Below are 15503 nucleotides of genomic sequence, written 5' to 3'. Positions count from 1 at the left end.
GAAAAATTTTCCTGTGGCAGTGCTCGGGGTGAGCACACGCCTATGTTGGAATGGTCATGAGGAAACACTCGAAGAAGAACATATCACATATTAAATGGATACTACATACATCTTAGCCAAAGACTTAACCCATTGCTTTGAGAACATTCTAATCCCTTTACTTCTAGCAGGTTGAGTCAAACGCCTTTCTAAGGAATGCTGGAGCTCTAGTCTGTAAACAACACTTTCTTAATTTTGAGAGGCAAGAAACTAAGGCCCATATGGTGCTTTCAAATTGAGCACATTCCTCTATCTAAGCTACTTATATCAGAGCAATGGGACCATATATGAACACTTCACAATTTCTGCTACTATCAGAGGGTTCACAAAGATCCCACTGAGAGTACAATGCAGCACGTGAAACATTTTTCCTTAAATACAGAGACTTACGTCATTAGACTGAAATAATCTGGTCATTGCAAAGAAGGCTTCTGTGGCTTCAGTAGTTCCGAAATGTTCACCCTAAGGATAACATGCAAGCAGCAGACGTTAGAGACCAATCAAAAGTCCAGTAGCTTTCTCTTTTTAGTTCTCTCTCGTCTATAATGCCCACTTAGATCCTTGGACTCCATCCTCTGCCTCTAAACCTTTTTCTTTTTTAAAATCTTTTTTAGAAACACTCCCTTCTTCACCTTGTGTTTCTTATAGAGCACACGACAATCTAATTACACTTTTTACGTAGCTTGTTTCAACAGGAGCATCATCCATGATACCAGCAAAGTAACAGGAACAGGGTTTGTTAATTAACCTGTGCTCCCTCTGCTGCCTTTACAGCAGCAGGGGTTATGGTTTTTGTTTTAAGTTTTCGTCAACTGAGAAGAAGAGTCTCCTAGGATTTCCCCAACACAAAACCTGTGCTGATTCAGATACAGCAGAATGTGTTGGACCTTGTAATCCCTGCTGGTCACACCTGAGTATTAAATATTGCCCCGTCAGGCCATATTTCATGTACTCACAGACATTTAGGTATCTAAGCTAAACATAGTTCCTCAACATGGAGTTCTGTTCTCTACATAGGCAAAGAAAGAACCATGTGACAGTCATTACCCAACCATTTTACCATTCAAACTCTTGTTTAAACATGGCTATTTCTACAATATAGAGAAGGCTGGTTCTGGCTAATACGGCATCACTGAGAACAGGAATAAATGGGATGCAGCTCCCAGAAGTCTATCATAAAAAGTCTTAAAAGCTTCAGTGAGCTGTGTCTCATCTCCACCAAGGAAAGCTGAAAATCAAAACTAAGATCATAACATTATATAATAGGGTTCAATTTCTGTTACCCTTAATAAGCTGCCCTCTAGACTGACAGCATAAAGTACAAGTTGTTTTGCTATCCTTGAAGTACAGTAATTCTTTCATGCTAAACTTTTTATCAGAAAAGACTAATCCTAGGTGTGTGTTTGGGTTAGGAAGATCCACTTACCTGGTTCAGTAAGTAAAGGATCCTGGTAAGTATATGCAGACATCTTCGTGGATTTATGGGAGTCTCATTAAAGATACGAGCCTGCAGACACAGCAGAAAAATTGCATTATTGCATAACTCATTGGTAACAATTTACCCACTCACCCCATGGGATCAGGATAACTCATTTCACCCAAACAGTCTTACTGTATACTGCACCTTAACATGAATGCCAATTAGTAAAAGCACTTAGCTGAAAAATGGACTCAGTTTTAGACAGATGGCTTTGAAGTGATTTGAACAAGGGACTGGATCTCAGGTTCCTAGGTTCTAATCATATAGCCAATCAGTGGTAAAGCTTGGGCAATACTGGAAGTCTTTTTGTTTTCTGTATGCCAGTTTAGTTTAGATTTTAAAAGTTTCCTTTCCAGCATCTGCAACCAAACTCAGAAGCATTGTACTAGTGCAAGGGAACCTGAAAGTGAAATTAACAAATCTATTTTCACATTTATAGCTCTTTGCATCCAAAAAGAGCCCCAAACACTTCACAGATCTTATACATATAACTGCAGTGACATACAGCTAGCCACCTCTCAGGCGCACAGATGTAGCCAGGCGAAGAACTACTGAAAAGCATGCTGCATGGCATGACAATAGGGACACAGAAAAAAAGCCTCTTCAGTAAGGGCCATTGGATCTTTAGTGTCCATGCAAATTAAACAGGTCCTCTGTCTTCCTGAAAGATCCCCACATAGTAAACTGCATGTGCACTCAATTTATCATATCTACCCTGGAAGGATTAATTGACCGTGCATCAGTTTTAACCACTGGCTGCACAAAGTCCAGGTATTTCAAATCTGTTGCTTAGGTCACTAGAGCATCCAGCCCAAAGCTATAGCAACTTACATAATAAACTTTCTGTTCATACCTCTTGAAGGACAGCACTCTTCTCCAAATGCTGGAAAGGATTGGAGCCACTACCTAAATAATAAAACAAATCATAGATGGTTACCCACGTGCTAGACGCCATGGAACTGAATGCACACAATGCCAACTCTTACACTTCCATAAGCTATCTCACTATGAACTGTTTCAGAATAACAGCCGTGTTAGTCTGTATTCGCAAAAAGAAAAGGAGGACTTGTGGCACCTTAGAGACTAACCAATTTATTTGAGCATAAGCTTTCGTGAGCTACAGCATCCGATGAAGTGAGCTGTAGCTCACGAAAACTTATGCTCAAATAAATTGGTTAGTCTCTAAGGTGCCATAAGTACTCCTTTTCTTTTCACTATGAACTGTGCAGAACAACCTGTCAAGTGGCTCTTAATGCTGTTAAGCGGCATTGCAATCTGAGGATCTGATGTTCACCAGGAACAGCATCTAGGCTAGTTTCAGGCGCTGCCTGTTTAGGGTGCAGGGAAAAAACCCCAAACCCAACTCTTTCAATACAAAAAGAAAAGGAGTAGCTGTAGCTCACGAAAGCTCATGCTCAAATAAATTGGTTAGTCTCTAAGGTGTCACAAGTCCTCCTCTTCTTTTTGCAAATACAGACTAACACGGCTGTTACTCTGAAATTTTTCAATACAGTGTCTCCAGCTAGCCAACTGGTGAAGTTATCACAGCATCAGCGCCAAGTGAGGCTGCTAGCTCCCTTTCTTCCCACCCCAACTGCTTTATGTGCCTTAGATGTAACAAGGAGGGAATACCTTAGGATAAGGCTGCTTCTTGCCATTGGAAACACTCACATATTGGTTGATACATTGCCCCTCACTCACACAAACTTGTAACCTGCCAAAATAGCACTGCCACTACACACGCTATAATCCAGGGGTGGCCAAACTTACTGACCCTCTGAGCCACATACGAAAATCTTCAGACGTTCGAGAGCCAAAAGACAGGCACAATCTGCCCTACAGGGTGGCTCCTGCTGGGGCACGGAGCTAAAGCCCCAAGACCCTACTCCCCACAAGGCAGAAGCCTCTAGCCCCACCACAGGGCAGAAGCCCCAAGTTCCCTCTCCCCAAGTCTGGTAGTTGGAGAATAGTGGGGGGGGCTCTGCAAGCCACACTTCAACTGTAAAAGAGCTCATGCACCTCGGTTTGGCCACACCTGGAATAATCACTAACACTGGGCAGCTTTAGCAAAACATTAATATAGGGCATGATAAAAAAAAAAAACTGCCCTTAGAAAATTAAAAGTTACATTCCATAGCACATGCCTAGTCCTTGAAAAGTTACCAGATACCTACTGACCAGAAGACTAAACCTACCAGCCACAGGTAGGTATGAAAAATTGGAAGAGGAACTCCAGCAGCAAGATCAAAGGACAACGATCTGATTGAAAAATCCAGCCCTAGTGTCACCTCCAGCTCTAGGAAGGGTAAAGGTGCTTGCATTTCTACCATGGGTGCTTGTCCCTGAATACTGCTTATAGGCACTCTTAACCTCTGACTTTTAGATCATCTTCTCTAGCTAATAATCCCAGTTCCTGCCTCCACAGCAGGGGTAGTCACTAGGAGGACCGTGGGCCAAATCCAGACCGTCAGATGCTTTTGAACGGACTCCGAAATCTTTTTTCTACTTATCATCATTATTATTGTTATTTTTGTATTATTTTCGCTGGAGTCTGGACCTTGACCAAGAAATTTGGACCTTGACAAAAGATAATTGATTAACTGTGCTCTACAGCTACTAAGGGTATGTCTACACTGCAATTAGATACCCATAGTTGGCCTGTGCCTGCTGACTCAGGCTTGCAGGACTTGGGCTAAGGGGCTATTTAACTGCTGTGTAGACATTGGGTATGTCTACACTGCAATCAAAAACCTGCAGCTGGCCCATGCCAGCTGACTTGGGCTTGTGGGGCTCAGGTTGCAGAGCTGTTTCACTGCACTGTAGACTTCTGGGCTCAGGCTGTGAGGTGGGAAGGTCCCAGACCTGAGCCTGGAAGTCTACACTGCAATGAAACAGCCCTGCAGCCCCAGTAAACCCAAGCCCGAGCCAGCTGGCCGGGTGTGGGTTTTTAAGTGCACTATAGATATACCCATTGTGACTTAGGCTGCAGCCTAAGCTCTGGGACCCTCCCACCTCCCAGGGTCCTAGAGCCTGGGCTCCAGCCCGAGCCCAAATGGCTACATAGCAATTAAACAGCCCCTTAGCCTGAGCCCAGTAAGCCCAAGTCAGCTAGCAGGGGCCAGCTGCAGGTGTCTAACTGCAGTGTAGACATGATACTTGACACCAAGGGTAGCAGGCAACTGATAAGACTCTCGACAGTTTCATTGCTGTATAAAGGGTTATGAAGAGCAGAAGTAAAATTGTGCAGTCTTGTTAATTCTACTCTTCTGTTTGTTGGCAAAGCTCAGAGGAACAAAAGTGGCAATGGAACGGTGTCTGCAGACTTAGGAAATGACAGTTCCCTGTTGGAAGATTATCTTAAAAACTAGAGGGTCTAGAAGAATTTGCTAAATTTAAATTTAAATTCTGAAAAAACTCCTGGCTTAGCTCCCCCTAGCCACCCATGAAAGCTTCCCACATGTGAGTAGATTTATTTTCCAAACCCTAGCATAATTGTCTACATGTCTACTAGACCACAAAGAATTTTACACCACCAACTGAATGATCTGTGTAGCATATGCAAGTTACCATGGTAATGAGCACAGAATAGACAGTGTACTTTAATTACTACAGTGAGTGTGGTAATAGATGGACAAGGTAATTTGGGCCCCAAACTCATTTCCTTCTTGGCCTCACCGCTGAGGGGCTGCCACCAAGACTGACTGCAGTTGCCACTCTTGCTATGTTTTATTTTTATGATGTTGACCCCTGCCCAGCAGAGAGACAAAGTGGACAAGAATATCATTTATTGGATCCTTTTCTGCTGGTGAGATAGACAAGTTTTTGAGCCACACAGAGCTCTTCTTCAGGTCTGGGAAAGATACTCCCAGTGTCACAGCTAAATACAAGGTGGAACAGATGTGACACTGAATACCTTTCCCAGACCTAAAGAAGAGCTGTGTGTGGCTCAAAAGCTTGCGACTCTTACCTTATTTCTCTAATATCTCGGGACCGACACAGCTACAACCACACTGCATACCTGCCCAGTAGAAGTGAGACCAAACCATGAATGTGACAACAGCTTTATTCGGAACAATGAATGGTATTTTAAATTCACTATGAAACAGTTTAAACAGCACAGTTCCTCCAGCCCAACACACTGATGGGTTAGGACGTAAGAATGGCCATATTGGGTCTGACCATTGGTACAGCTAGCCCAGCATCCTGTCTTCCATCAGTGGCCAGCGCCAGATGCTTCAGAGGGAATGAACAGAACAGGGCAATTATTTCCCACCGTTTCCAGTCCCCAGCATCCGGTCGTCCCAGGCTTAGGAACTCCAAAAGCATTGGGTTGTTTAGCAGCATTAATTTGACAGCACACCTCACTAGAAATGAGCCCTACTGGTTCATATTTCTCTTTGGCTATGGAGAACATCCCAGCTGCCACCAGCCCGTTCCACACATGGTATTGTAGCGTTTCTCGCATGCGGCCACAGTGGCTGCACTGGACACCAGGGGATTTTTCCAGGGCCACAACAGCCTCCTGGGTGGAGGCTGGGGGGCGGGGAGCAGCAGCGGCCCATCCCAGCGGTGCCCAGCTGCTGCTCCTGGCTGCCCTGGTGTCTGCAGGGATGTGATGCTCTGTCCCATCTAGCGGCACCCAGACCACTTAAAGAGAGAGAGATTAATGAGTCTGCTCCACAGCCTTAGCTAACAGCCAGGTGGCTTTTCGCTCATGCGGTGGAGGCTCCTGCACGAAGCCCCGGAAGTCCAGGTTCGACTCTGCCCACCGACAGGCCGGCCTTACCCGGGGATCAGCAGCCTGCACCAGGCATCCCCCTGGGGGGCTCTGCAGACACCCGGGGTCACGGTGCGCGCTCAGCGGGCTCCGGCCCCGGGGGGCGGGGCTCGGGTTGGGAAAAACGCCCTCCGAAAGCACTGTCCTGCGAAGCCCGGGGAGAGGGGGATAAACCGGGCACCACGCAGCCACCCAGCGCACTCCGGATTAGCGGCCTGAGCCAAGCCCGCGGCGGCCCCGCGGCCCCGCCCGGCCCAGGGCGGAGCGTTAACCGCCGTGGCCTCCCCGGCAGCGCGCCCGGGGCGGGGGGAAAGACCCGCCCTCCCCGTGGCCGCCCCACGGAGCCCGGCAGAACTAGTTAGGCCCCCGTGCGGGCCGCCCACGGGGGCAGCTGAGGCGCCGGGTCCCGGTTTGCCGCCCCCCGCGGGCGCTCCAGGAGGACCCGGCCGGGCCCGCCGGGAGCGGGGAAGGGGCGGCGGGAGCGGAACCGGGCGGGCCTCTCAGCCGCCGCCGGCTGGACACGCGCCCCCTGCCTGCCCGCCCAGGCCGCGGCCCCTCCCCCGTACCGGTCTCCTCGTCCTTCTTGTCGAACTTCTTAATCATACCGGGCCCGCGCGCTCGCCTCCCTCAGAGCCGTGAGCAGCCGCCGGAGCCGGGAAGGAGCGCCCGCCGGAAGGCCCGCCTCCAAACCCGGCAACGCGCCACATGACCGGCCCGCGGAGCGGCCAGTCACCATGGAGCCACGCCCCCTCGCCTGACGCCTTGTTCCACGCCCCCTCCCAGGCTGGCAGCAACCAACCATGTCCGGAACACGCCCCCTTCGCTCTCTGGGTGTCTCAGGAAAGCGGGGGCGGGGGAGTTCCCATTTAAAGGGACAGAGCCCATATTTAGGACAGGTTTCAGAGTAACAGCCCTGTTAGTCTGTATTCACAAAAAGAAAAGGAGGACTTGTGGCACCTTAGAGACTAACCAATTTATTTGAGCATAAGCTTTCGTGAGCTACAGCTCACTTCATCGGATGCATACTGTGGAAAATACAGAAGATGTTTTTATACACACAAATCATGAAAAAATGGGTGTTAATCACTACAAAAGGTTTTCTCGCCACCCACCCCACTCTCCTGCTGCTAATAGCTTATGTAAAGTGATCACTCTCCTTACAATGTGTATGATAATCAAGGTGGGCCCTTTAGGACAAGCTTCTCCCCATAACCCTCCTTCTCTCCCAATTATCTTTGCTTTGGAGCGGCAGCCCCACCAGAGGCTGGAAATAGGGCTGCCAACTTTGACTGGATGAATTCCTGGAGGTTTCATCAGATGACATTATTATTATTAAAGCTTAATCTTTAATTCCTGGAGACACCAGGATAATCCCAGAGGCTTGGCAACCCTCGCTGGAAAGATGCATATAAAAATGATCAGCAACTTTAACAAAAGTTTTGTTTAAAGATTTTTTTGAAAATTTCATAATGCTTAGAAAATAGTGAGTAGTTTCCCCAATTAACGGTTGAAGAATTAATCCTGAATATTGGGGATAACTGCTATTCTATATTGCTAGATGGGAAGAGACCCAAAGTGCTTTACACCCTGGATGCACACAGCCTCACTGAAACCATCAGTCACTCACTAATCTACACACAGCTGTATACCTGCAGGTCACTTTACAGACCATGGCCTTGATCCTGCATTCTGAGCCATAGAGCAGACACCAGCACTAATGCACACCCCCACTGTCTTCAGTGGACTGCTCACGTGGGTAAAGGTAACCATGAATGGCCTGGTCTACACCTAAAACTTAGGTCGTCTTAGCTATATTGCTCAGGACTGTGAAAAATTTCACTGTCTCTGCAACATAGTTAGGTTGATCTAACCCCCATTGTAGTTGCAGCTATGTAGATGGAAGAATTCTTCTGTCAACTCACCTACTTCCTCTCAAGCGGGTGGATTTACTACTGTGATGGAAAATGCCCCCTCCATTGCTGTAGTAGGGGTCTACAGTACAGCAGTTTAGCTGCAGCACTCAACTGTAGCACTTGTGGTGTATGTAAGCGGGGGAATAGTCCCACTATTGTGGGGAACTTTCCTGGCGTCTGCACTACCCCAGTGAAATGGGCTAGCGAAAGGATCTGAGTCCTCGCTCCCACTTCCTTTACCCAGTGGCCTTCTTGCCCTTGAAGACTCCCCTTCCACTCTCCTGTCTGGCAGAGTCCTCGTAACCCCAACAAGGATTCCTGGGGGGCTCAACCACTAACCCTGCTGTGGTCACCTAGGACAGGGGCTAGGGTGTCCCCACTCTGGGGTACTCTCTCTGCACTGGGCACTTCTCTGGCCCACTGACCGTTACATACAAGTTAAAGCAAATGCAACTTATTTAATCAACAATTAATTTTAAAAAGAATAAGGAAAAATGGGAAAGGTTAAAGGAAACACATTAACCCGCTCTGTGGCAGGGAACATCACAAACAGTGTCTCTGGAACATCAGGGCAATTCACAGTCTGTTCCTTGTAAGTCCCAGGCCTTCTTCTCCGGCCCTGGCTGTGCTGCAGGGATGCTGTGGGTTGGACACTTGCTATGGTGGTGGCCACATGCTCTCAGGCTCTAAGTGGTAGGACCCTTCTCCCCAGTGTCACCCCCGCCCCGTCGGGGTTACGATCCAAGTCTGGCCTGCAGAGCCCCTTGGCTGAGACGTCTCCCTGTGCTGGACCCACTGCCCAGGGTCCCCCTCGCTCTCCCCAGCTGCTCACCGCACCCAGCTCCAGACTGCTCCAGCCCCAGCTGCACCACTCGGTCTCTGCCGGGCTGCTGCTCTGCCTCCAGCTCCCTGGGCTGCTTCTCTGGCCCCTTCGGCTCTGGTTGATGCAGCTCTGCTCCCAGGACAAGTCTGCTCTGCAGGCTGCTTCTGTGACTCTGCTCCCAGCACTGACCTGCTTCCTGGGCTGCTTTCTAGCCCCTCTGGCTCTGGTTGCTGCAGCTCTGCTCCCAGGGCCAGTCTGCTCTGTCTGGGCTGTGCCTCTGGCTTTGGGGCTGCAGCTCTGCTCCCAGGACAGGGTCTGCTCTCTCTGGCCTGCTTTTCTGGTCCCTCTGGATCTGGCCCAGCTCTGCTCCCCAGCTTAGCTTGGGCCCCTGCTTTCTCCTTAGCTCGGCCCTATTCTGTCTGACACAGACAAATCCAGCTCACACGGAGGACGGGACCTCCCTGGCCTCCTGACTCTCTAATTAGCCTGCCCACCCTGTCATTCGGGCTGACCTGGAGCATTGGCCTCTCCCCATTGTTCCTGGGGACTATCAGTCTCAGGGTCCTGGTTTCCCATAGACCCTTCCCCTTTTAGTACTGGGAGCTAGGCAACCAAAACACCCCCACTGAATGTTAGTAAGGGGGCAACAGCCCCCTTACATGTAGACATACCCTGAAGGTGTTTGTAGAATTGGGGCCTGAAATTATGCATCACCTAAGCCAGGTCTGCATAGAAATTAATTTCACTGTCATTCAGGCGCAAGTCCCACTGCTTAGGTACAGACAGAGATCCTAATGATGCAAATATTTACTCCTAGATTCTATGGCCAGAAGGGACCGCTGTGATCTTGTCTAATCTCCTATATAGCACAGGCCATAGAACTCCCCCAAAATAATTCCTAGAGCATGCCTTTTAGAAAAATATCCAGTCTTCATCTAAAAATTGTCAGGATAGAGAATCCACCATGAAGGCTGGCAAGTTGTTCCAATGGTTAATTACTCTGCCTGTTAAGAAATTACACCTTATTTCTCGTCTGAATTTGTCTAGCTTCAATTTTCAACCATTGGATCCTGGTATATCTTTCTCTGCTGGATTGCAGAGCCCACTATTAAATATTTGTTCCCCACGAAAATACTTATAGACTGTAATTAAACCACCCCTTAACGTTCTCTTTGTTAAGCTAAATAGATTGAGCTCCTTGAATCTATCACTACAAGGCAAGTTTTCTAATCCTTAATCATTTTCTTGGCTCTTCTTTCAACCCTCTCAAATTTATCAACATCCTTATTAAATTGTGGGTGCCAGAATGGGACACTGTTGTCCAGCAGCGGTCACTCCAGTGCCAAATACACAAGTGAAATAACTTCTCTACTTCTACTTGAGATTCCCCTGTTTATGCATTCTAGGATTGAATTAGCTCTTTTGGCCACAGAGTCATACTGGGAGTTCATGTTCAGCTGATTATCCATCATGACTCCCAAAATCTCTTCCAGAGTTGCTTCTTCCCAGGATAGAGCTACCTATCCTGTAAGTATGGTCTACATTCTTTGTTCCTAGATGTTACTCCTTGGGGAATTCTGTGCACAGAATTCATGTGCCCCTCAGATTTCTTTGCTTCCCCACAGAAAAATGACTTTCTGATGGGGAAGCAAAGGGAAGCTGGAAGAGCAATCATGTGCCCCTCCCCAGATACTCTGGTGCATCATTTCAGGTGCCCAAAGTAGTCAGCAGGCAGGTAAATCACTGTGGGGGCTGGGGACATCCCCGCTGGTGGCTTCTACCCTGCGCCAGGTTCAGCTGCTAGTCCTGGCCGGGCTGGGGGTGGAGGAGGATGGGACTTGTTCTTCCCCTGTAAGGAGTTGCCAGGGCCGGGCCCAGGGCAGGGTCAAACCCATCCCCAGAAACTTCCTCTGGCTGTAGGAGGCTCCAAACACACATCCCTGCTTCTGCCTCCATCGCTCCTCAGCCACAGAGGGAGGGGGCACTTTATGGGGAAGCTGTTCCCCTGTCTGCCAACCCCTGTGCATCCAGACCCCCCCATACCCAGACCCTGCACAGAGTCTCCCCACCCTGCTGAGTCTCACTCCCTGCATCCAGAGCTCCCTGCAGTCAGACCGTTCCGCCGAGCCCCACCCACTCCACTAGATCAACTGTAGGACTGTGGCTTTTTGAGCATCTAGTAAGGTGTTCTTAAATTATTCTCAATTATCATTCACATTTTTCTGATCAAATTCTTCCTCCTAGCTGATTTGGCTCATAATTGTTTTCAGCTTTGTGAAATTATTCCTATTAAAGAACCAAGTATATATATTGCTGGTCTGGACTTTATTCTGCTTGCACATGATCAATGTGGTCAGTCATGATCACTTGTACCTAAATTATTAACTTTTAGTTCTGTGATCAGTTCCTCTTTATCTGTTAGGACAAGGTCTAATATAGAATTTCCCCATCTTGGCTGCAATACTTTTTGAGTCAGGAAATGGTCATATATAATGTTTAGAAATTTGAAGTATGTTTTAGCACTGGCAGCATGAGACCTCCAGCGTATGTCACTCAAATTGAAGTCCCCCGAGATCACACAGTTTATTTCCCCTACACATTATAAATAAGTGCTTAAGGAGGCGGTCAATCTTGTTCTCTGGAGTGATCTGGTGGTCGGTAATAGACAATAGCTAAAACCCCTTCTTGTGCTTTATCTGTTAGGACATTGATCCATAAGCATTCCAGATCATTCTCTTCTGGGTTTTCGCTGACTCAGAAACAGGTGATGCCATTTTTGACATAGAGTGCCACTCTCCTTCCTTTTTGCCCGCTTGATCCTCCCTAAATAAGTTATAAACCATTCCAGTTGTGCAAATCATCCCTGTCAAATTACTAATGCATCATTAAATAATCTCTTGGCATTAAGCATGCTAGTTACTTGGGTCCAAATCCACTAAGATTGTTTCCTATGGCAGTTAGAAGCTGTGATGGGGTGTATCAGCCCCACACTGGTACAGCAGGGGTTAACCCTTCTCTCTTAGCCTGGGAGGCCTCCCCCCGCAAGCTGGAAGCAGGATATAAAAGCCTGCAGAGCAGCTCAGTCTGGGCTGACTACCTGTGAGGAAGGAGGTGTGTTGCTAGTACCTGAAGGAGGAGTACCTGCACCCCAAGATGCCGAAGCTAGGCTGTCGGAGATGGACCCCGACGCACGGCACGGGACGTCGTGGAGAGGCTGGAGAATCCCAGAGATGGAGAACCCCAGAGACTTGGGTGGGAAGTATTGGGGGGAAATGGTTACAGAACCAGACCAAGGCTCAGTGTGTTTTGGTTGGAGCCCCACCAAGCTGGTGGTGGGCAACCCTGCCACCGATAGGTCCCTGGGTTGGGACCTAGTGGAGAGGGTGGGCCCGAGTCCCCCCCTATTCTGGCCACCATCCACCCCAGGGTAGTGGCCCCACTCACCAGTATTATGGACTCTGGCCGCTAGGTTGCACTGCCCTGAGAATGAGGGCTATAGTACTGACTCTGGCCATTGGGTTGCACTGCCCTGAGAGCAAGGATCATATTAAGGACTAAGGCTACAAAGCTGTGCTGCCCAAGATGTGGGGCAGCCCTTTCAACTCAACTGTGGGGCTGTGATGCACCTTTCCTCCTCCATGGGGTGATGGGGGTGTATCAGCCATGCTATAGAAGCCTAAATAACTTTGTGGATTTGGTGCAACCAAGGGAGGTATTGGCATGGTGTACTAATAAGACCTACTTGATGTCTGACTAATTTGGGGCTTTGTCTTCACTAGGGAAAAAGTGTGGTGTTTAACCACATGTTGACTATCACATGGATTAATGATTAGCTTGTGGTGGAAACCTAGTGTGGACAAAACAATTTTAGTTCTAACATGTATTATCTGGTTCAGGTTAACACTAGTGGCCGGCCAACACTTGACATTTGACCGGCCAACAAGTTAATGTTTATGTTGACTTGCTATGTGTTAAGATGCTACTGTGTTGTTAACACTAGGATTTTATGAGGTGTTAGCTAAGGTGCTGATACACCTTTTCTTTTTCTAGTCTGCATTCTTAAAGACTTCCGCTTAACTGTGACCCCAGTCCTGCAAATGATTATACATAGCTGCATGTTGGCACCATATCGGTTATTAGCTAACAATTGCTGACTCGAGGTTGATGTTTAATTTATGCTGATTGAAAACGCTGGCGTGAATGGGGGTGACATTCATGAACACATCTTAAAACTAAAAAGTGAATTTTACAATCCCAATAAATCTTCTATTTAAAGGGCATAGACCCAGGAGCATTCTCCCATGAACTGTCACTTGCAAGGCCTGTGCTTTGAAAGCAGTAAATGCTTCTAGGCATTTCCTATGCATCTAGTGACTATGGATGAGAAAGGAATTGAAGAGGCCTTAAATGACAGACTAAGACCTTTCGTTGCTGCCCAAAAAGAGGGCTTCTCTCTTGCCAGTACTTTGGATAAAGCCACGTGGAAACCTAGGGGCATTCAAGGGTTCCTAGTCTTCCACAGCTTTGAAGGTGGCACCGGCTCTGGATTCACATTCCTCCTGATGGAACAACTCTCAGTAGACTTTGGTAAGAAATCCAACATGGAGTTCTTGGTGTATCCTGCCTACAGGTCTCCACTGCAGTGGGAGAACTTACAATTCCATTCTAACCTACCATATCATGCTGGAGCATTCTGACTGTTCTTTCATGGGGTCATTTACACTATCTGCAACCATAACCTCAATATCGAGTGTCCCTCCTACCCTAACTTGAACAGGCTAATAGCCCAGATAGTGTCGTCTATCACTGCTTCCCTGAGGTTTGATGGTCCTTTGAATGTGGATCTTGCTGAATTCCAAATTAACTTGGTACCTTATCCCTGGATGCACTTCTCCATCACTACCTATGTGCCCATAATTTTGGCAGAAAAAGCTTAGAATGAGCAGCTCTCAGTGCCTGAAATCACCAACGCTTGCTTTGAGTTCTCCAACCAGATGGTGAAATGTGACCCTCGTCAAAGCAAATACATGGCTTTCTGCCTGCTGTACCAGGTGCCCAAGGATGTGAATGCAGCTATATATCAACCATCAAAACCAGGAGGTCCAACTAGTTTGTGGACTGGTGCCCAAATGAGTTTAAGGTTGTTATCAACTACCAGTGATGTAGCTGTGGGAGACCTGGCTAAAGTTCAGCTCTTCTTTCAGGTTTGGGAAAGGTACTCCAAGCATCACAGCTAAATGCAAGATGGGACAGATGCTCTGAGTATCTTTCTCAGATCCGAAGAAGAGCTCTGTGTGACTCGAGAGCTTGTCTCTCTCACCAACAGATGTTGGGCCAATAAAAGATATGACCTCACCCACCTTGTCTCTCAAATATCCTGGTTCCGACACAGCTACAGCTACACTGCATACACAGGAGAATATGACATACTAACAGTGTCTGCTTAAGACAGCTTACTTCTCCTGAGGAGTTCACTGTTTGGCCTCTTGTTGTTCACTCTTTAACCCAACAACCCATCCCACCTTCCCAACAGCATGCTCTTGGTGGAGTCAGTTAAGACACTAAGATCTTGTCAAACCTCTAATCTACCGCAGGCCTTCCCTGTGTTATGACTAAAGTTAAGCATGTGGTCTGTAAGACATCTTAAGCCTGGTATCTTCTTGCAATTTACCCTTGGAAAAGATGTAATGCTTTCAAAATTCTTGAATCAAATGTAGTATTTCCATACTGTGTTTTGGGGGTGGGAGGGCAGGGGGAAGAAGTGAGGGGTATTATTCAAACTCTCACATTCATAGATTCCAAGGCCAGAAGGGATCATTGTGATCTAGTCTAACTTCCTGAGTAACACATGCCAAAGGATGTTCTTGAACTAATTCCCATTGATCTAGACCATATAATTTAGAAAAACTGCCAGTCTTGATTTAAGTTTCCACCAATGGAGAATCCAAAACACCCCCATGAAAATTGTTTCAATGGTTAAACAATCAGGGTTATTTTTAAATTGTCTTCCTAGGCTGAATTTAACTAGCTTCAACATCAAACATGCATTGGATTTTCTATCTTTGGCTGCTAGATTGCCCCCTGCTCAAACTTTTGTTCCCCATGTAGGTATTTATGTTAAGATCTCCTCTGTAAATAAGGGGGAAATGTGTTAACTCCCAGTGTTGCTGCTTTTTGATGTACTTCTCCCCATCCACAAGCAAAGCCTTGGAGGACTAGAGCTATTTTATGAAACTGGAACCAGAATAAGTGCTCTGGGGTAGGTGCTCTTTCTTATAAAGAATGTGAGACGCTATTGGGAGCTCTGCCAGGCATGGGAGTTCACTTGACTAAAGAATTCAGTGTAATCCTAATGGCTGACTGCTGCCATAACGCTAAAGATGGAGCTGACCGTGTTCCCTTCTAAGGCAATGTTCATAGCCCAACAACTAATATTTTGTTAACGACCCTTGTTCTTGGTCCCCCAAACGT

The 15503-nt window shown here is 47.4% G+C and overlaps 1 protein-coding gene and 1 pseudogene across 1 annotated transcript in view; one reads left to right on the top strand and one right to left on the bottom strand.

Annotated features, from left to right (window-relative positions):
- The window catches only part of COPG2 (coat protein complex I subunit gamma 2), a 37115-nt gene extending 30130 nt beyond the window's left edge, over positions 1 to 6985 (bottom strand). Inside the window, exons 1-4 of the mRNA XM_077837421.1 lie at positions 6863 to 6985; positions 2373 to 2425; positions 1466 to 1546; positions 430 to 501 (exon numbers count right to left, since the gene is read on the bottom strand). Of these exons, the coding sequence (XP_077693547.1) occupies positions 430 to 501; positions 1466 to 1546; positions 2373 to 2425; positions 6863 to 6899 (243 nt within the window). The 5' untranslated portion in view covers positions 6900 to 6985. The remainder of the gene's footprint in view (positions 1 to 429; positions 502 to 1465; positions 1547 to 2372; positions 2426 to 6862) is intronic.
- Positions 6986 to 13408: 6423 nt separating this feature from the next.
- On the top strand, positions 13409 to 14193 carry LOC144259048 (tubulin alpha-3 chain-like; annotated as a pseudogene).
- Positions 14194 to 15503: the final 1310 nt, after the last annotated feature.

This window comes from Eretmochelys imbricata, chromosome 1 (assembly GCF_965152235.1).
Source record: "Eretmochelys imbricata isolate rEreImb1 chromosome 1, rEreImb1.hap1, whole genome shotgun sequence".
Lineage (NCBI taxonomy): Eukaryota > Metazoa > Chordata > Testudines > Cheloniidae > Eretmochelys > Eretmochelys imbricata.
Note: the sequence above shows the minus strand (reverse complement) of the source record. Positions and strands in the feature narration are given on the sequence as shown.